At 31.4% G+C, this 20,848-nt stretch overlaps 4 protein-coding genes across 5 annotated transcripts; all 4 read right to left on the minus strand.

Moving 5' to 3' along the window:
- Positions 1 to 378: 378 nt before the first annotated feature.
- LOC108327638 (pectinesterase inhibitor) lies at positions 379 to 1,237 on the minus strand. The gene has a single exon (XM_017561325.2). It carries the CDS (start codon positions 1,175 to 1,177, stop codon positions 596 to 598), a length of 582 nt encoding a protein of 193 aa, XP_017416814.1. The 5' UTR covers positions 1,178 to 1,237; the 3' UTR covers positions 379 to 595.
- Positions 1,238 to 2,195: 958 nt separating this feature from the next.
- Positions 2,196 to 11,400, minus strand: LOC108327933 (histone-lysine N-methyltransferase ATX3). 2 transcript variants are annotated; one of them, XM_017561671.2, is made up of 23 exons: positions 10,261 to 11,400; positions 9,852 to 9,907; positions 9,614 to 9,782; positions 8,575 to 8,682; positions 8,412 to 8,480; positions 8,232 to 8,300; positions 8,048 to 8,139; positions 7,850 to 7,942; positions 7,517 to 7,652; positions 7,183 to 7,255; positions 6,934 to 7,033; positions 6,708 to 6,832; positions 6,138 to 6,283; positions 5,529 to 5,633; positions 5,287 to 5,351; positions 4,985 to 5,198; positions 4,136 to 4,216; positions 3,955 to 4,008; positions 3,751 to 3,840; positions 3,571 to 3,657; positions 2,954 to 3,028; positions 2,684 to 2,784; positions 2,196 to 2,517 (listed from the first exon to the last, which is right to left on the minus strand). In XM_017561671.2, exons 1-23 carry the CDS (start codon positions 10,975 to 10,977, stop codon positions 2,427 to 2,429), a joined length of 2,916 nt encoding a protein of 971 aa, XP_017417160.1. In that variant the 5' UTR covers positions 10,978 to 11,400; the 3' UTR covers positions 2,196 to 2,426. The 2 variants fall into 2 exon arrangements, with proteins under 2 accessions (XP_017417160.1, XP_017417159.1); XM_017561670.2 differs by having other exon boundaries at positions 4,136 to 4,219; positions 10,261 to 11,399.
- A 928-nt stretch (positions 11,401 to 12,328) lies between these two features.
- On the minus strand, positions 12,329 to 13,009 carry LOC108328797 (RING-H2 finger protein ATL5). Its single transcript, XM_017562689.2, has one exon. It carries the CDS (start codon positions 12,911 to 12,913, stop codon positions 12,377 to 12,379), a length of 537 nt encoding a protein of 178 aa, XP_017418178.1. The 5' UTR covers positions 12,914 to 13,009; the 3' UTR covers positions 12,329 to 12,376.
- Positions 13,010 to 19,839: 6,830 nt separating this feature from the next.
- LOC108328572 (RING-H2 finger protein ATL5) lies at positions 19,840 to 20,707 on the minus strand. Its single transcript, XM_017562452.2, has one exon. It carries the CDS (start codon positions 20,591 to 20,593, stop codon positions 19,982 to 19,984), a length of 612 nt encoding a protein of 203 aa, XP_017417941.1. The 5' UTR covers positions 20,594 to 20,707; the 3' UTR covers positions 19,840 to 19,981.
- Between the last annotated feature and the right edge of the window lie 141 nt (positions 20,708 to 20,848).

The raw sequence follows: 20,848 nt of genomic DNA on the forward strand, positions 1-20,848 counted from the left end.
CGTGAATATTTATTTCTTCTCCAATAAGTTCTTATAGACAAATTCATAAAAATATATAATATATTACTTATTCTATTAAGAGCTAAAACAGTGTATAGCGATATCCTTGAGAGCCTCCTTTTTATCTTTATTGAAAAATTGCATATGATTCCTTTTATCCTTCTTTCTGTCATTTAGTACGAACATCTTTATTATTGAAAAATTGATTATATTTTTACACACTTCTACCGTTCTCATTATTTTTTACTTTCTTATTACAAAAATCATGTCAAATTAACGTAGGTGTCATCCTAAGGCCAACTACTAATAGAATGATATCATAGTGTGCCATTCTTCACAAAATTGAAAAAATAAGAACGAGGAAACTATATAAATCCATATATCTTAATAATTCTCAACCAAAATTTTTAAAATAACCAAATGAAAGATTCACACGGAAAATCAGCCTGCATGCACCACATATCATCGCGTTGTTTGTGTAACTTCTGAAACACAGCAACCTTCATTTTCTCACATTACAAAATGACAAACACCGGATGAGGAAAAGAGTAATACACAAAATGATATATGTATGGGTTCACAGAGGCGAAGGTTTTTAAGATTTGGTTGGATTAGCGAGTTGCTTGATGACGAGGTTGGCGATGTTGCAGAGCTTGCGGAAGACGGCGCTCTCAACGGAGAGAATGTCGTCGTCTCCGGGGATGGAAGCATCACAGGTGTCGATGGCAGCCAAGGCAGCCTTGAGCCAAAGCTGAGCGTCACCATCAGAATTGACCATCAAGGCAGCAATGGTGTCCTCCAGCTGGCTTTCTGCGTCCAAGATGTTCTCCTTGCAATCAGCCAAACCTTGTTGGACATCAGGGTCAAGTTCGTCGTCATCGATGAGAACTTTGGTGTCGGCGAGGATGCCAGAAGCGTTTCTGGCAGCAACCCTAAGGGAAATGATTGCCAATTCTTTGAGGTTTGCGGTGGTGCTTAGTGCATCAGAAGAGAGGACCTGAACGCAGAGGTCTTTGGTTGGGGACGCTGAACATACCTTGTTGATCAGAGTCTTTCCTGTTGGTGTTTCCTTTCCGCCAATAAGGTTTCCTTTCAATAGCTCCACTGCAGCTGCCTGCTGTGCCATTACAGCCACGCATAGACCCAACACCCACAGGAGTTTTGCAGAGTGATCCATTTTTATTCAGAAATCACGGTCAGAGGTTTTTTTTCTTTTATTCTCGGCTTGGTGTTTTATGCTTTTACACCAAGACGAGTTATCACTGGACCTAGGAGAAAATTTATATAGTGGGAGAGTAACACTCCTGTCCATCCAATTTTTCACACTTAATTAGGGTTTTTCATTTTCAATGCTAATTTTACCACAACATCATAGGTCTACCCAAAGTACTAACAGCCAAACCTAGGTACGTGTTTTTGTGTTTCTGATTTATTTTGTTCCTGTTTTTTCTCTCTTTTTGGCTTCAATCCATTTCTGAAACTGCATTTACACCGCATGCAAATTCTATCTCTCGCCATAATTGGTTTGGTCAAAGTAGGAACAAATTCCTCCTCCTTCCAAGTTTCTAATATAAGCTTAATGCATATAAACAAAATAATAATAATATTAGTATATTTGAATCAAGTTACTTCTATTAATTATGACATTTTATCTTTCTACTGCTAATGGTGGATATTAAAAAGAAAACTATTTTAATAATTTTTTCATAACAATTTTTTAACAACGGTAACATCTCATTATTTTATTAATTCATTTGAATTTATTTTTGAAAAAATATTTAAAACAAACCAATAACAAATAAGTTAATAAGTTGTCAAAAAAAAATTGTTAAAAAAGTATCTTCTTTTGAAAACTATATTCTGAATAAATTTCTCTTTCGGACTAAATTGCAGGACATGTTTATTGTTTTTTAGGTGTTTGGCATCGAGATATACATTTAGCAATTTCTTTTTACGGGTGTTATGGATAATTTTCTTCATCATATAATACTTTATAATTGTTCTGTACCAATTTATACCATTCAAAAATTCACTCCCTCTCATTCAAACCAGTCAATACAATCAATAACTGAGATGGCCAATTCAAATTAGATACCATTAATCTAAGGTGATTTTCAATTGATTATAAGAGTTTACATAGTAAGTCATCATATAGTTAAGCTCTTAAAATTAATTGTTTGAACAATAGATGTGAATAAAAAATACCTGTAGTACCGAAAAAAGTACAGGCGAAAAATATTATGGAACATATGTCATTACAGTAAATTCATTGTAAGCAAATTTTCCTTTATTCTATAAATTGAAATCCAATGGTATACAAATTAATTAACTTATGAAAAAGCCTAAAAGTTGAAGAATCAACAAATATTTCCTCATGGTTGGAAAACTTGTAGGCCTGGAAACAATGTAGAACAGAGACAGGGAACCTAGTTCATAAATTCCCTACAATTAGGGGCTTTACAGAGACAGGGAACCTTCAGTTCATCTGGCTCATCTACATCGAACAAGTAATTATACCTGTTGCAACATTTAAAGACACAAAATGTTAAGCTAAATAGCATCTTCATTCCTAAAAGTAAGACATTATTATATTATTATATATGATGTTTGTCACGTTCAGTTCAATATGCATGATTCCTTAAATGCACAAACGTTAAAAATATACAAACACAACAAACCGTACGTTAGTTCTTCACCAGCCGAAACATTGGTCTTCGCAATAAGCACAATCCGATTCTCCTCATCACTCAAGCACATAATCCTAGCAAAGCAGTTTGGCATGCACTGTAACAGACAGGTTGATTAAAAAAAAATCATTAACAAATAATTCATCATTGAACACCAACATCTCCCACATTTTTTTAGCGCCATAGAGCAACCAAAGTACATGAAATCAGTTCTACCTTCGGCGCAAAACCAGAGTCCAAAGACAAGATTCGTCAGAATGACTTACAGAATGGTTTATTATACGTGCAATATTGCCCTTATCCGTTGCGTCAATCATCACTTCATCACTAATCTTGAACAACTGCATAGTTTATATCATTTGGCATTTAGATCGCAGTACAATGAATCCCAACGTTAACACTAAACATCTGTTGTAGAAATCTGAACAACATGAACTAGAGGTACAAATGGAACATGATAGAATAGGTAGAGCACCAAAGTTCAAGTCACAATTCCCCATGTCCCCAACTAAAAAGTTTAGCTTTGGCAGATTGACTATCTTGGAAAGGGAGGGTGGAGCAATTCGCAGACATGAAAAATGGAACTGCCTAACCTTAATATTTAAGACCCAAGTAGAATTAATGAGAATAAAAAGGACTATTTATCTAAAATCAAATTTTGATAAATCTCAATATTTATAGAACTTCTGTATAAAAACTCTATAAAAAGTTGGGAAAAAAACAATTAATTTATCATTTTTCACTGTGAAGCAAACAGCAAGCCAAAGCACATAAAATTTGAGTTACCAATCAATGAAATCTCATTATTTTATCAGAATAAGGTAGCATACTGAAAGTGTTGGGTGTAATGTGCAATACCGAAATAAAAAAACAAGATACTCACGTAACAATCTTTGCCTTCTGAACGATACTTTGCTTCCCTTAGGTCTGCAATACTACGTCGTACCTGCTCACCACGATATTCAACAACCTGCAGACACGCATAAAAAACAAGTCCATTTTGTGCTTCAAGGAAACTAGGGTAATACTTATCCTACAATTCATCTTAAATTAACATAGTTACCATTTCTCCTTCTTGTAAATCTCTACGAGCAAAGAGGCCCCATCCATGAATTCCTGATTTTCCTAAGCAAACTCTTTGGCTTTCTGTCTTCTGGAACCCCAAAACATTAAAGGTTGAATATAACCAGGCAAGAAAACCAAACAGATCGCTAATTTGAAAATAAAAGTTAAGTTTTAATTTGACCAAATGGAGAGACTAACTAACCCGTAAATGATGAAGACGTTCCTTAAGAGAAGAAAATTCAAGAGCTTGATCATCCTGTCACAGAACAAAGATATAACTCAGGAAAAAAAATCTACCAAACGGGAAAAGAATCGCAGTCACAACTCAAAAAGACTTGTTACCCATTTCAAAAGCAGAGGTCAAACACCAAAAAAAGTATTACCTTAATACCATTCAATTGAGTTATTTCACCTAAAGAGTGAAGCTTTGGCCCCCCAAGCAAGTGAATTGCAGGCGCAGCATTCTTCTGGCAATAAATTGAATGAGACGAAACAAAAGAGATTAGATAATGTACGGAATAATTTAAAAAATATATACTTTTTAACGGATAGATTTCAAAAATATTAAAGGGTATATATATAGGTTGAATTTTAAAATACTTTTGTAAGAATAAATATTTCAAAAAATATGTTTATTATTTAAAAAAAATCATCATAAAATCTCAATTTTTTAATTAAAATTTATGTTCTCAAATACGATTTCCTTTAATTAGAAATTGCAATTTAAAATATAACTTACTTTTATACCTATGTTTAATGAAATTCTTCCTTTTCGTATTCAATTTTATCTTTCAAATATTTTTTAAAATAAAATAATTATTTTATTAATATTACTTTTTAAGTGATAATTTATTTAAATTTAACTTTTTTTCAATATTTTTTAAATTTAACCATTTTTTAATTAATTTAATTAAAAAATTACCTACAAAATAAATAAAATTATTATAATAAAATTATAATTATTTATATTTAATTTTATAATTATAATAATAATACTAAATATTTTATTATTTTTTATTATCATAAAAAAAAATACAAATATACATAATGCATGTGTTTTTCCTTATAAAGTTATTAAATGTAAAAATCCCAAATAACCCCTTTACACCAAATCCAGATTTTAGTATTTTAGTTTTGGATGCAGCTGAAATACAGTAAGAGACTATGACCATATACAAAAGGCTATAAAATCTCATATAATCTTACGGCCACAATAAAATGTTCTAAATTACCTTATTGGAAGACCTTTCGTACACACGAATTCGGGCAGCGGAGAGTGGATCAATCTCATGAATTTCAGAGTTTGAAGGTTCAAGAAGTTCTACATTCTTTGCGGAAGCCAGACTTGATCCCCTGAAGCACCTCGGGTGATTTTGAAGCGAAACTGTCGGTGAGAATACCTCCATGGGTGTATGTACAACCAGTCCTGAATCTGGGTTTGGGACCCTAAAATGATATTTTTCTTATATATGAACATTCTCAAAAAAAAATCACGGAAAACAAGCCATTGTACTTCAGTGACCAGAGCTCAAACCTGTGATTTGCACAGTATATTAGCATCTTCGTTGTTGTTGTCCCATTCTTTTCTGTCGAATGCAACTGTAAATTCAAACAATATCAATATTTCCCCAGCAGTGGCAATCATCATACAATTAAATGCTAACATCCCTGGAACCTTATTTATTACGGAAAGATTGATGAAGCAAGTTAAGAAGAAAACCACAAACAATTTTAGAACTTTGGTTTGTTCATATTCAGAGGGACCATTAAACTTACTTCCATGATATATCCCATTCTTGACGCGCACGTCACATGAAAATGTGTAGCACATTTGCAACAACTTATACAGGAACCGTGGCTTTGTTTACAGATCACGCAAGTCTGCCATCAAAATAGACAGGAAACGTGAAACAATGAAACTAATCTATAAGTATAGGACGCCCAAACCCAACAAGAAAAGGGAGAAACAAAATGTTAAATAACAACCCAACCACTATGTTACCAATCAATATGAATAAAATCATGGGGAGGAGTGCTTGTATTTGCATTGAATTGAAGGTAGAAGATTAGACGATGTATGATCAGGCTATTTATGTATTATTAGTGTATATTTATGTTGAGTAGGAAGTGTTTGTAAAAGTAATATTTTAAAGAACGATTTCTTTGGTGAGATTGTACGATTGTAAAGAACAATTTTAAAGAACATTTATGTTCAGTAAGACATCATAAAAATAAAAAATGTGTACGATTGTAATTTTTTTTGTATTATCTGCATGGATATCAAAAGAATCACAAAGTTTTGAAGGTACTGCTAGAAAGAATATTGTAGGCTTCTAGCTGAAACCTCTTTAGAATGAACATAGACATTTCAGTCCAATGCCATACCTTCGAAAAGGAATTACGAGGAATCTTGAGGATTCCAGTGGCCGGTTCCATTGCCTCATGATTTTGGAAAAGAACTTCAGGCTGAAACCAAGCGCATGTGACATGAACCCACAACATCTCAACATCAGTTGGTTTCAGAGCCCCACCTGCAAATCATTTTCCCCGTATAGTAAAAGCAGATTAGCAATTGATCGTGGCCAAAAATAATGAGGGAAAAACAATCATTCAAATGGAAAGTGGACAGTTCTAAGACTTTAGATGTAATCATATCTACTGCATGAAGCTTATAGGAGGATTCTCCTTATCGTTCAAATTTTATCAGATTTTCCCAAAGAGAATTCTCCTAAAATTTGTAAAAAAGGGAATAATTAATAGCATTCATAAATTGGTGTAGAGATTAAATATCAAACAAAATCAAGCCATTCTTGGTATACGTGAAAACTAGTCCATTTCTTGGTGAAAATAGTGTATTCGATCCATCAGTTGCTACTGTCGTAGAGTGAAGTAATAGGATCATCAGCATATATAACAATGTCAGACAACAAAAAATACTCGGTGTGAATAACGTACCTTTTACTGGGCAGAGGCAACACTCTCTCTCAACATCAGGAGTTTCACAAACTCTACAAACCCAGGAAGTAAAGTCCTGAACATTATTTGCCCCGTAGCATTCTTGGTGGACAGCCATTTGGCACCTGCACAATAAACATGCACATAACATAATTGACGGTTCATCCAGTAAGTTAGAAATGAAACTTTTTCAGATCCATCATAACATGAACAATGATGACAACACCTGTTACAGATGATAATTTTGTTATATTCCCAATCTTCGACCCATCTGCAAATGGCACATCTTTCTGTTGTCCATTTTGCATAAACTGGCTCGTACTTCTCTGAAAAAAATAAGGTAAAAGGAAAATTAATCTCTCCCTTTCCAAGATATATTCAACAAGATATATGACTTCCACGTGTCATAGCACATGATCGCATAAGAGAAATTGAGGCTTCAATATGTAAAGGTTTATATGAAATAGAAATTCACCTTGTAAGAAGGACAGAATTTGCTGCTGATCTAACTGCGGGGGAATTCCCGTTGGGGTCTTGTGGTTACTGATCTGAAGTAAATATTATTAGTATAAACACATTATATGGAAAAATGAAGGCATGATATACACATATTACATAACAATAGCTGCGTAATTGAAAATTGGGAGATGTTTGAAATAGAAAGATGTAGACACTAGACAGCAGTGAAGTAATCTGAGTAATATTTTTCATAAACGTGAATACAAAAAAATTAATAAATAAATAACAACAACACATAATTCACCAGAGAGTATTGCCATGAATCTAGTATGACAAGAACTGGCACAGACCCATTTTATTAGCGGTTGCATTGTGCTTTCTACTTTCACGCTATGTTTCCATTTTTTGGCTTTGCAACCTGCATGTCTTTCCCATTCAGTAAGTGTATACTTCCTAGAACTACACAAGCCGCAATTGCACATAACCCTGCAAGAAAATGTAATAAAAAGAAACTATATCAATTTCTACTTGAATGACATAATAGGTTTAATCACCACAAGTGTTCACTTGTTCCCAGATCGAACATAGGTTTGCTTGTGAACCTATTCAGGTAGGCTAATAAATCTAGAACACAGTTTCATCTTCCTAATACAAAAATTAAAGATAAAGTGTTGGAGACTTACAAATGAAACTTTGGAATATAGATTCCTTCCAGGCCATTGCATACCACAGCAATATTTTCAGGTAATACAAGTTTTTGGCTATCCTCCATTGATCTATGTCGAAAAATATCACATAAGATTCACAGATAAAATCAAAATCAATATGTCCGATGTCCTTAAAAGAATGAGTAGAGGAAGGAATAAATAATTTCTACGTACATCTTTTTTGACTTCTGTGCATGAGATGTTGATAATTTACAATTAAATTTTCCCTTGCAATCGGGGCAATAATAATCCATATTTTCCAGATCCTGCATTAAGAAACTAATCAGTCTCTTATACTTTTTTTATCAAATGAAATAAAACAAGCAGGACAAAAATGAAAACTGTCACCACACGATACCTTGAAAAGTTTACTGGAAATTTTGTCACACTCAGCATGCACCCAAACATTACAACCATCACAACATACCTGTCAGAAATTAGCCCCCCAGACCACCACATCTCAAAATATTATTTTTTTTTGTTGAAATAAATAAATAAAATCTAATAATAGATACATTAAGTAAGTAGACAATCTCACCCAATTTCCACCGTCTGAATGATGCCAAATCTTTTTGCAAATCCCACAATATTGTTTCGATTTTATTAACTGCGATAACAGAATCCAATGGAGTAATCAAATGTCAGCAACAAATTTATCCTGTCAAGAAATGAAAGACATCTACGCAGAGTCATCGCAGAACCTTTACACAGGGCTTGCAATAGTGCTGAGGAGCACAACTTGAATCCTTAATCTTCTTTATGGTTTTGCATGGCAACACCAAACCACAGCCAGCACAAGATAGTGTACCCTACATAATTTATTCACCGGAAAAAAATCTAGAATTAACCAGACTCTAAGATTTAAAAGATTAATTGACTAAATTATCCACACTCACTCACGTACGGATATATGAAAAGAGATTAAAGGCTTAAAAAAGGTTTTCGGCAAATAAGGAAGGAAACAAATTTACCTAAACCGGCCAACTGATCCCGAGTTTACACAAATATATTTAATTATATGGATCAGTTTCCAAAACCATGAATGTATACGATTTAGCTATAGGGCGATAGGTAAATGAATCAAAAAATAGAAAAAGGTTTTATTGAAAACTATAATGAGATAACCTTAAATGTTAAACTTTCCATTTTTTGATTTTGTAACCAGGAATGTATACGAAATATGGTTTGTGACATAATTCTACAACATTATGCATATGTCATTATATCAAAGGCATGTTTCTGAAGTCTACGTGAGAGATTTGAACAAACTAAAACTCAGTCAGCCACGCCTACACGGCTATGCCTATGCTATATCCTATGAAAAGACAACAAGAAAACATTTCAAGAAAACTGCACGATTGCTTTCACTTCACATGCTGGGCTAAAAATCTCTTAACTTTGGTGTAACCGATACCATTGAAAATTCATAATACTATCAGTCCCATTTGCTTTTACATTTTGGGCCACTGAAACAATACTCATTCAAATTCTAGGATGTTAATTTGAACTCTTGAAGTAGGGAGTGACTACATTAGAGGCTATAGCTTGAATATCATTACGCACTCCTTAAGTCCTTCCAAGTAAGACGAAAATCAGCTATACAGTGCAGCTTTTGTAATCTATATTGCAAGTTCACGACATCACTAGACCTCGTTCTTAAGCTAAATGAAGCTTACAGATGCTCTCGTCATTAGTCTAAGCATGATCATACGCAAAACAAAGTGAAAGATATAAAACTACCTGATCTTTATAGGAATGACGGTGGTCAACCGGGGAATCCGCAGCCACCAAATTTTGATCAGCTTCCAAGTGTAAGTCCAAAATGCCATCTTCGGCCAACATTGCCTCTTCCATTGCCTTGTGAAAATCACTTGCTTTATTTTTGTACAGTTTGATCTGCCCCTGGAACCTGAACAAAGGCAATTTTAGTAAGTAAATACAAAACATTATTGCGGAAACAACTGCAGCAGATACGCACCTGTCCATGAATTCCCAGAAGGGGAATATCATCCCCTGCTTCACCCAGGCATAGTCCTGCCCATCATAATTCTCTTAGAAATATTTAAACACTAAAAACACAACCAAAAACTCAAGTCTATGAACATACGCAACTACAAAATTAGTGCATATTTGATTCCTTTCTCATTTTTAAGTTGTAATAAAAACCTAAAACAATTCTACATAACTCAACATTCAATTTCTCAACCAAAACATGTTCTTAAAACAAATTCCAGAATATACGTTTTAAAATCCAAAAATAAGAAAAACTCCAAGATAATATTTTTTTCATCTTATTCAATATTTCCTTGAATTGTCTAAGCAACCTGTTCAGTTTCCTTTTCAAAACAAAAACAGTTTTTTTTTTTAAATAGAAATCAAACCCTTACCCTTCGATTCCCGTTTTTGGAGTAACCAAAAAACATAACACAAAGTGCAGAAGGGACACAGCAGTTTATGACGGATTTGGGAGCTCGAAAGAAAGGATCAATGACTACAGCAGGCCAAGCAGGATGGGTCTTCCCACACTTTGCCCAAACTATATCACCCAAACAAAAATCATCCAATCTGCAAGCATCCCTCTTCCTTTTGACACTTCCATTCACACGTTCAACGTGGGTACTTAGTCCAGGCACAGCATCAATCTTCTCTTTAACAAACACAGAACGACCTCCAATAACCGTCTTTCTAACAGTCTTGACGGAGTACTCGGAATCTCTTAGCACAGCAGAACATGGAAAACAAGGAGAATCCCGCTCACTACTCATGGCAGCAACGTCTTGTAAAACATTCCCATTCCCGTTTTCAGACCCTAATCGTTCGTAAAGAACAGAATCACTGAACCTGCAAGGAAGCTTCTTGGTGCGACCTCTGGAAGACTGGGCTTGAATGGCACGAACCCCTTCTTCTGGTTGCGGGGGCAGGTCTCGAATTGTGCCATTGGAGTCCATGGAATTTGAATTGGACGGCGCCTCACTGGATCCAGAGACTCCTTCAGCAGAAAAAACCCCATTTGTTCTCCTCTCCTTATGAATCTCCGATTCCCCTCGTTTTTCTGACTTGAATCGTTTTGGAATTTCAGTTTTCATGCTCCGCTTAATGATCATCTTAAGAATCCTAAAATGCACGCCTTTGAATAAGAAAGGGGAAGCTCTGGCTGTGATTGTCTATAACACACCCAAAATATAGATCTGTGTAGAAAGAAACCTAGTAAAGCAGCAAAGATTATTCATTTATTGCTACAAAAAGGTTTCTGTTAAAATATATTCATATTTATTTGATTTGATTCTATGAAGAAATTTAGATGCAGAGATAATGGCTGGCGGTGGTTTTGTGACATTTGAACACAGAAATTTGCAAAATTGAGAAAAGGCGCGAATTCTTAAATTTCTTGATTGCGTGATGGCGCCAACATTTGAGGGTTACAGATGCTATAGTTTTTTCAGTTGTATACAAAAGATTCGGCTGCAGTGAATAATCAGAAATTAACTATTTTTTAAAATATTAACTACGGGAAAAATGAGTTTTATTAAAATATAGTTAGTATTATAAAGGACTTAAAATTTACAATCAGGTTAAAACTAATTGATAAATAATGTTACGACTTTGAATTCAAAATAAGTATAGCATACCTTATACAAATGAAAACTGCAAAATTATTTGTTAAGATAATTGGTACATAGTTTCAAAGTATTACTAGTTTTACTTAATCATATCCACTGTGTAGTTTATGAGAATCAAAAAGAATTAAAAAAACTAAAAATCTCTCATCTAATTACTAATTATATCTAATTATTAATTATATGATTACTATTTGATAAAAGTACTAAATTAAATATAAATTATAAAAATTAAGATCATATTAAATATTTAAGAAAATAAATTGTATATTGAACAAAAATGAATGAAAATAAAGAAAGAAAATATTATTAAACCTTATTATAATTATTATTAAAACATATTATATAAAAATTACAGATTTATAATGCATGTACAGAAGAATTGTTTTGAAAGTTGCTTTATTGAATTATTTTCAATGGCTTTTCAACAGAGAAACATTAAGAACACATTTTCGAATATATTTTGAATGTTATTAAAAAATACATATTATTTTAAAGGTTTCATAACTTATATAACATGTTAAAAGAAAAAAAAACGAACAACTTTTAAATTTAAGCATATGCCCCCTACCAAGCATTTCTTATTTTTATTTTTTTGAAGTTAAAGTGAAACAATTTACGTTTACAAAATACTTTCTATCAAAATCTATCATAGATTACTTACTTGACTCACAAAAATTAATACCTTTTTTTCTTTTTGCTTTTAATAAAACACATGCAAAGGTAAAATAATAGAAAATTACTATGGTCTAAATGTGCATTACCAACCAAATTCAACTGAGATTTGGAATTTCAGTGATTTTAGATTCACATGTTAAAACCAATTTGAGGGATTAGATTATGATAAACCATAGCATTGACTAGCTTAATGCTTTACAAAACCTCTTCAATGAGCATCTGAATCCGTCATCTTCCTTGCAGGATTCAAACCTCTTTCCACATCTTCCACCTCTATCACTACATCCAACGTCTTTCTCGGACACGCAATTGGAGGACTCAAAGACGAAGAACAACCCTCTTCTGCTCCGGAAACTGGAACCAAACCGGGTTCATTATCGGAGCAACCCTTGGCCGGTTGGGCCGGTGTTCGGCACAGAGGACACGTGGAGTGAGAGGCAAACCATGCGTCGATGCAGTGGGTGTGGAAACCATGCTTACAGTTGGGGAGTGTGCGAACTTTATCACCGTCGGCGAACTCCGACAGGCACACGGCACATTCCTGGAGAGAGCGGTGCACGGAGGCGGAGAAGGAAAAAGTGGGAAGGGAACGGAACAAGAGAACACGGCGGCGACGGCGGCAGAAGCGGAGGTAGGCGTTGAAGAGAATGATGAGGATTATGAGAAGGAAGACGAGAATGGCAGTGCCCACCATAACCTTGCAGTTATATGCGTATTCGGATTCAGTGTCTGGCTCCATAGTCATGATTGAGAAGAAGAGTGAAGTCTCTGATATGTCTGAAACTGTGTCTGTAAAAGGAAGGATTTTTATTTTATATTTGGATCAGATCGATATCTTCGACTGCCTGCAACCACTCTTCATTGGTCAATATTGTAGAAGAAAAAAAATCAGTGACACACACAAACTAAATAGATGGTTCGGGATGATGATTTTCCATGACTTAAACATGTATATACAGGACCTTGATTAAAAAATGAAAATAAAAGATAATATATTAACTGATTAATCTAAAGAATATTACTTAATATATCTTTATTTATATCAATAATAAAATAATACTACATTCTAATTTAATAATAAAAAATTAAAAGTATTAATTCCTATTTTATTTTTATCAAAATCAAATTAATATTACTGGATTAAAATTAATAATTAAAATTGAAAACCTAAAAAAAAATGTTTCATGATTTTATCAACAATTTACAACATTCAAAACAATTAGTTAGAAATTATCTCCTTTTCTCTCATCATTTTTATGGTGCTTTGTATCACAAGTCTGAAAAAAATTGAGAACTTACTATTTAATTTTTAAAAAGTTGGACCCTAAAATTAAAATATCTTTAGAATTATCAACCCAATTATTCATTTTTATTTTTTAGAGCTACATTCAAAATCTTAAGTTACAAGAGCAAAATGTTTCTTTAATGTAAATCTTAGACCCAAAAATAAATAAAAAATATTAAAAAATATTCCATCTAATTACTAATTGTTCATCAGGAACATCACATAGCATCAAATAGATGAGTTTGAGAAAAAAAAATATTAAAGTTTTAATAAACGTAAAAGTGGTTAGAATTAGGAATGTTATCTTAGGTTCTCAAAATCATCATTGACGATAAGCATAAATTATGAACCATAATCCGACATTAAATATTAGAACTCAATTTACCACAAGAGAAATAATCTCATACATGCTATAATCAATTAATAATTATCAAACCCCATTTTATTAATGTTTTTTTGAGGTTTATTTAAATTGTTGGGAACATATAGTTGAGAGGTCATGTTGAAAAACATTTAAATAAACCTCAAAAAAATATTAACAAATAATAAATACAAACTTTTAAAAATAAATAAATAATAAATGTTTGCTAATCTTGTCCATTAAAATTATCAGTAAATAATATAAATTGTGAATTTAAAATAAGGAAAAATATGTATTTGTTCTATTAACTTTAACTACAAATTAGAATTAGTTTATTTTTGAAACTTTAATCAAATTTAATCTCAATGTTATAAATGTGTAGATTTAATTATTTTAACTAAATTTTGTTAAATTTATTTGACATTTCAAACGCGTTTCTCAGTTAACATTGAATAAAAAAAATATGTGAAATTATATAAACAACTCAAATGATATTATGAAACAATAGATAAATTTAATAAAATTTGGTTAAATTTATATATTTTAAAGATAAAAAATTATGCTGGTTTCAACGATTTAAAAAGAGACTAATTTTAATTTTTATTAAATTAAGAAAATAAAAACACATTTAATTTTTAAAATAATTAATAAATTTTTAAAAATGCATATTGGATCAAGCTAAAAAAACATGCTCGCAAATGCGTTAAAAAAATCCAGAATAATACAAAAGTTAATCATATAGTCAAGTAACTTCCACAGAGATGTTAAATGATGATAAAATGACATCTTCGTATAATAATAATGTAGACAAAAACTCATTTGTACTAATTTACTTAAAATGACTACTTTAAACTTTTCCTCAAAGTCAAGTACCTCTTTAACAGTTTTACTATATTCATTTGATTACAACATACCATTTATTATCACCCATTATTACAAAAGTACATAAAATTATATTTTGTTAACCCTCCTAATCTCTTAATATTAAGATTCAAGTATCATTTATCATAGATTTATTAAGCAGTAATAAAAAAAAGGTTATGAGGAAGAAAAAAGAAAGAGAAGTCAGAAGGATGAAGATAGAGATGAATGTATTGATTCATTAACTGTACAAAATGATACAGAAAAAGGTATATATATATATATATATATGTATGTATATATAAATGAGTGAAAAAGGAAACAAAAGAACAAAAAGATAAAGTCGAAAAGTATACCAAAAGGTACAAACAGTGAAGCCGAACAATATACATGTCGTTAAATTTTTTGGTACTCATCATCAGTTCATACTTTATATATACAACTTCCTGTTGATATTTTAATGCAAGACATTATTCATTGCTCGAGATTTTTAATGTTATCAATGGAAAAATTGGAGTAAAAATAAAACACGGTTGTATTACTTTTCTAAAGAGATTAAAATATAGAAGGATTTTGTATTACTATTTTGTATATAATTTATCTATCACCTATTAAAAGTTGGTAACTGTTTACATGATGCTAGAAGGTGAATGAGTTAGACTATAAGATGGTAGAATAGATAAAAGTTATAAATTGTTCCACTCATACTTTTTATATAGTAAATATGTTTTAGCACATAAAATTTTAAAATGGACTAAATGCAACAAATTATCAATGCATGATAATGGTGTTTTTGATAAATATTGAATATGTATTCTTAGTTTTTTACTTTCATTAAATAATTTTATTTTATACTTTTTTTAACCCATGTTAATAAATGGAATTTTTTTATGATTTGTATTAGAAGGTTGGTTTAAGCCTAACTCAACCCCACAAAACCAGCTTGTAAGGTGAGGTTTGCACCTCACTTATATATTATAATTTGGCCTTATCTCTAGTCGATGTGGGACTTCGATGTGGGGCTTCCAACACACCCCCTTCACGCACGAGATGTCTATACCTCGGCGTGAAGGGGGTGTGTTGGAAGTCCCACATCGACTAGAGATAAGGCCAAATTATAATATATAAGTGAGGTGCAAACCTCACCTTACAAGCCGGTTTTGTGGGGTTGAGTTAGGCATAAACTCACTTTCTAATAATTTGTTGAAAGTGTGAGATAAAATATTAAAATTTGATCAAAGAAAAACAACATTAAAAAGTATTAACTTAAAATGCGATTTTTTTTTTCATTTAAACGAGAAGAATGTAATGTGAAAACATGAAGAATTACATTTGTTTACAAATCGGTAAAAAAACTTTTTTTTAGAAACATATAAGTAAGTTCTATCAAATTTTGACAAATAAAATATGTTAAAATTTCTCATTACAGCTTTTATCTATGAAAAATTAATTTGTAACGTATCTATTTTTGTTTTCTCTTTGAATATACTTAATCTGAAGACATTTGGCTTTTAATGTTTATATTAGTTTGATTGACTTATACTTGTTTAATTAAAATTTAATTAGTATTAAAAATGATTTTAAGTCCAAAACATGCAAAAAGATACCTTATTAAAATTAATACTGTAAATAAAATCATTTTAGTTAGACATTTTTAAGAACATTGTTATACAGTGTTGATCGGATTATTATAACCCGCAAAACATTAAACATAATAAGTTATTTTACGTAAGATTTGAATAATTTAACAAGTAAATGATATAAATTAAATTTATCAATATAAGTTTATTTTCAAGTAATCCACAAAAGTAGTGATATTATAAAACTTAACCAACATCACCATATCAAAGTTTATCACTTCATATCCACTCCACTCAATTTGTCTTTCAATTTATTTAAACAACCACTTCAACTTAATTTTTTATTTCTTTTTTCTTTTATTTTCATTCTTTTAAACATTAAATTACATTCCTTTTAATGATTCATATTTTTTTTTACTTATTCGTGAAGTAAAAAGAATATAATCTGTTCCTTAAATATTTAAGAAAAATTATTCAACAATGGTACAACTCTAAGTATTTAAGATTAGATACTTAAATTTAAAATTTCGTTTTACATTAACATGACAAGCTTTCAAATATTCGTAACAATGCACTAGAGAATTATAGAAAAGATGAATATGTTTCCCTATTGTGTACTCTTAGGTACATAATGAATACAAAAATAGATATCAAGTTACTACCTAAGAAGGTACAAGTATTTTTTAAACAAGAGTATCGAAGGTATTTTTGAGAAGAAGAAAAATTCATGAAACTATAATTAAAAACATTTTTAATTTGTTTTAATTTATAAAAAACTTAAAAGAATCTAGTCAAAGATTCTTGACCAGTTTTAGTTTCACTTTTATGTTTCTCTCTCACATTTTGACATCTCCCGCGTTGGATTTCATTCTTCTTCTTTACTCTCTTTTAATTTATAATTAGTTAATATATAATTAAAATTTTAATCATAAAAAAAAATAATAAATTCAAAATCTATAATTAAATTATAAAATCATAAACTAATACAATAAATTAAACAATTATAAATTATCTAATAAATTTAAAAATAAATACCAAAATAATAATACATAAGTACCTAAAAAATCATTCGAAATTTTGATATCAATTTTATATACCATTTTTTTAAAATAATTTAAAAAAGTCATACAATTTGAAAATTTTAACAAAATGAAAAACTAATAGAATAAATTAAAAATTTATAATTAAAATAAAAAATAAAAAATAATCTAATAAACTTAAAAATTAAAACACCAAAATAATAATACTTAAAACTACCTAATAATTTTTAAAATTATTTCATATGAATTTTAAATAAATTTATATTTTTAATAAATTTAAAATATTCATACAAATGATTATCTAATTAAACATTTATAAATAATATAATTAAACATTTTAAAATAATATAATAAACTTTTTTACATTCAAAATAAATTAAATTTCAAATTTTTAAATAATATTTATAACATTTTAAAAGAAGAAACTTTTACATTATAAACAATATAATTAAACATTTTAAAATTATTTAATAAACTTTTAGATTTTAAAATAATATAATACAATTAAACATTTAAAATAAACCAACTTTAAAAAAAAAAATATTGCTCTACGAGACAAACATGTTTGGCTTAAGCACGGTAAACCTTAACCATTTAGGCTCCTCCGGTTTGTACAACACAGGTGTGTAGTTAGCATGTCAGCACCTTCGAAATCTCATAGCTATATGATTTTCGCACTTCCGAAATCAACTCCTGCATTTTCCGAAATCAACTCCTGCATTTCCAATGGAATTTACTAGAAAAGGAGCCTTAGTTTCTTGAGCAGGTGGAGGGAAAGGAAAGGGTGGGAAGAAGGGAATAGGTGGGGGCTTAAAAAAAGATGGTTACTAAGGAGGAGGTGGTGGTGATTCAGAATAGAAGGGATCTTGAGAAAATAATGATTTTTGGTCTTGGTATTCGGGAAGGAGAGGCTCATGGCTAAGATGATGAACACCACAACAAGGAACCAAGATAGAGAAAATAAAAAGAACCTTGAGATGGTTGATCATGATGGGTAAACGTCAGGAAGTTTAACAAATGAATAGCAGAAACACCTCTACACACGGCGTGTTAAAGCCTGTGCGTCGACGAACAATTCTCGGATATCAAAATGCTAAAGAAAAAAGGGTATGCTTTGGAAATGGAAATACGAGAGGTACAACATCGGATTTCAAAATCCGATTTTTCTTTTATAACACCTGTTTGATGTCATAATCTTAAAAAAAAAACACTTTTCTACTTCTAATGTCAATACATTTACCTTCAACTGCCTGCCACCGCCTCCAACGAATAAGTTCAATTAAAATCTTCCTCAATTTCTTTGAAGAATCACTGAACGAAAGAAGGAAAAGAAATAAAATGGAGGTAGAGCACAAGAGGGAAGAAGAAAGTATATATTCCATGCTGCTTCAATTAATTAATACACTGAACTCTAATTAATTATAAGGGTATTTATGGAATTTGAAGGTGTAGGATGAAACCTTGGAAATGCATGGCGAAACGCCGGACACCTTTAGTGTTGGCAATCAAAGCCCAATATTCATTCGGATCAGCCCATTTCAGTTTTAGAATATTGTTAACTTAGTCCATGATTACTATCAACACATCTTCAAAATCGTTTTATTATCAATTAAATTTGATTTTAAATATATAATTAATAAATTTGAGTTTGTAATAAAAATTTCTCATAATTTCATAGATTTTAAAAATTTAAATAAATAATAAAAATTGATTGAAAAGTATATGCTACTGGCATTTTTCTAGTTGATATTGAATTGTAATTTTTTACTGCACCCTAATAGTCTTGTCTGGGCGAGCATTTTATGAGCCTAATTTGACAAATCATATCTATTTACAATTTTTTTTTACACGAAAAGGAAAATGAAAAAATGAAATAAATGTACATAAATTTAACCATATGTATTATAAATATAATACTGAAGAAAGAACCAGAATATATATATATATATATATGTGTGTGTTGTATAATATAATAAAAAAAATATTATACGTTGATAAAATATTCAGTGTTCAAGTATTCACTTATAATTACCATAACGTCCCATTCCATTCCCTTCTTCCCCTCTACTTAAAATGTTTGAATTATATTATTAAAACTTATTAACTGAAAAATACAGATTTATCATGCATGTACAGAAGAATTGCCTTGAAAGACTCTTTATTGGATTCTCATTGACTTTTGAACAGAGAAACATTAAGAACACATTATTTTCGAATATATTTTTAATGTTATTTGTATAGTTTAAAATTATTAAAAAAAGTATTATTGTGAAGGTTTCATAACTTATCTAATAATTCTCCATATTTAATAATAATTTGTAAACAAATTAAAAAAAAACATGTTAAAAAATAGAGACAACCTACCTACTTTAAAATTTAAGCATATGCGTCCTACCATACTTTTTATTTTATTTTTTTTAGTTAAAGTGAAACAATTTATGTTTACAAAATACTTTCTATCAAAACTTAATATAAATTACTTACTTGACTCACAAAAATCAATATCTTTTTTCTTTTTGCTTTTAATAAAATACACACAAAAAGGTAAAATAATCGAAAATTAGAATGGTCCAAATGTGCATTACTAACCAAATTCAACTGAGATTTGAGATTTCAGTGATTTTAGATTCACAGATTAAAACCAAATTCAGGGATTAGATTATGATAAACCCTAGCATTGACTCGCTTAAGCGTTACAAAACCTCTTCAATGAGCATCTGAATCCGTCATCTTCCGTTGCAGGATTCAAATCTCTTTCCAGATCTCCCACCTCTATCACCACATCCAACGCCTTTCTCGGACACGCAATTGGGGGACCCAAAGACGAAGAACAACCCTCGTCCGCTTCCGAAACGGGAACCGAACCGGCTTCATCGTCAGAGCAACCCTTGGCCGGTTGGGCCGGAGTTCGGCACAGAGGACACGTGGAGTGAGAGGCGAACCAGGCGTCGATGCAGTGGGTGTGGAAACCATGCTTACAGTTGGGGAGCACGCGGACTTTATCACCATCGGCGAACTCCGACAGGCACACGGCGCATTCCTGGAGAGAGCGGTGGACGGCTGCGGAGAAGGAAAAAGTGGGAAGGGACTTGATGACGGAAGGATCGAGACAGGGCTCGGGGAAGGAGGTGGTCAGAAGGGAATGGGACAAGAGAGCGCGGCGCCGACGGCGGCAGAAGCGGACGTAGGCGTTGAAGAGAATGATGAAGATTATGAGAAGGAAGAGGAGAATGGCAGTGCCCACCATAACCTTTCCATTGTGTGTGTACTTGGATTCAATGTCGGGCTCCATAGTCATGATTGAGAAGAAGAGTGAAAACTCTCTGATATGTCTGAAACTGCGTCTGTAAAAGGAGGGATTTTTATTTTATATTTGGATCAGATCGATATCTGCCACTGCCTATATATAATATGTGCAACCACTGGTCATATATTTATTTATTATTACTTTTAAACTTTATATTCTTACCAACATCTTCATCCAATTTTTATCTCAATTTCTGTTACAATGTTTATCTATCATTTTTGACTTATATAGGACTAAAGATTCTTC

Source organism: Vigna angularis, chromosome 2 (assembly GCF_016808095.1).
Source record: "Vigna angularis cultivar LongXiaoDou No.4 chromosome 2, ASM1680809v1, whole genome shotgun sequence".
Taxonomy (NCBI): domain Eukaryota; kingdom Viridiplantae; phylum Streptophyta; class Magnoliopsida; order Fabales; family Fabaceae; genus Vigna; species Vigna angularis.

What these genes read in the sequence shown, in the direction of transcription:
- LOC108327638 (XM_017561325.2), bottom strand. Translation starts at nt 1,177, where the DNA reads ATGGATCACTCTGCAAAACTCCTGTGGGTGTTGGGTCTATGCGTGGCT.
- LOC108327933 (XM_017561670.2), bottom strand. Translation starts at nt 10,977, where the DNA reads ATGATCATTAAGCGGAGCATGAAAACTGAAATTCCAAAACGATTCAAG. An exon ending in TTTCCAGTAAACTTTTCAAG is followed by an intron (nt 8,140 to 8,231) that starts GTATCGTGTGGT and finishes TTCTTAATGCAG; the next exon opens with GATCTGGAAAATATGGATTA. An exon ending in AAAATTATCATCTGTAACAG is followed by an intron (nt 6,833 to 6,933) that starts GTGTTGTCATCA and finishes TTTATTGTGCAG; the next exon opens with GTGCCAAATGGCTGTCCACC.
- LOC108328797 (XM_017562689.2), bottom strand. Translation starts at nt 12,913, where the DNA reads ATGACTATGGAGCCAGACACTGAATCCGAATACGCATATAACTGCAAG.
- LOC108328572 (XM_017562452.2), bottom strand. Translation starts at nt 20,593, where the DNA reads ATGACTATGGAGCCCGACATTGAATCCAAGTACACACACAATGGAAAG.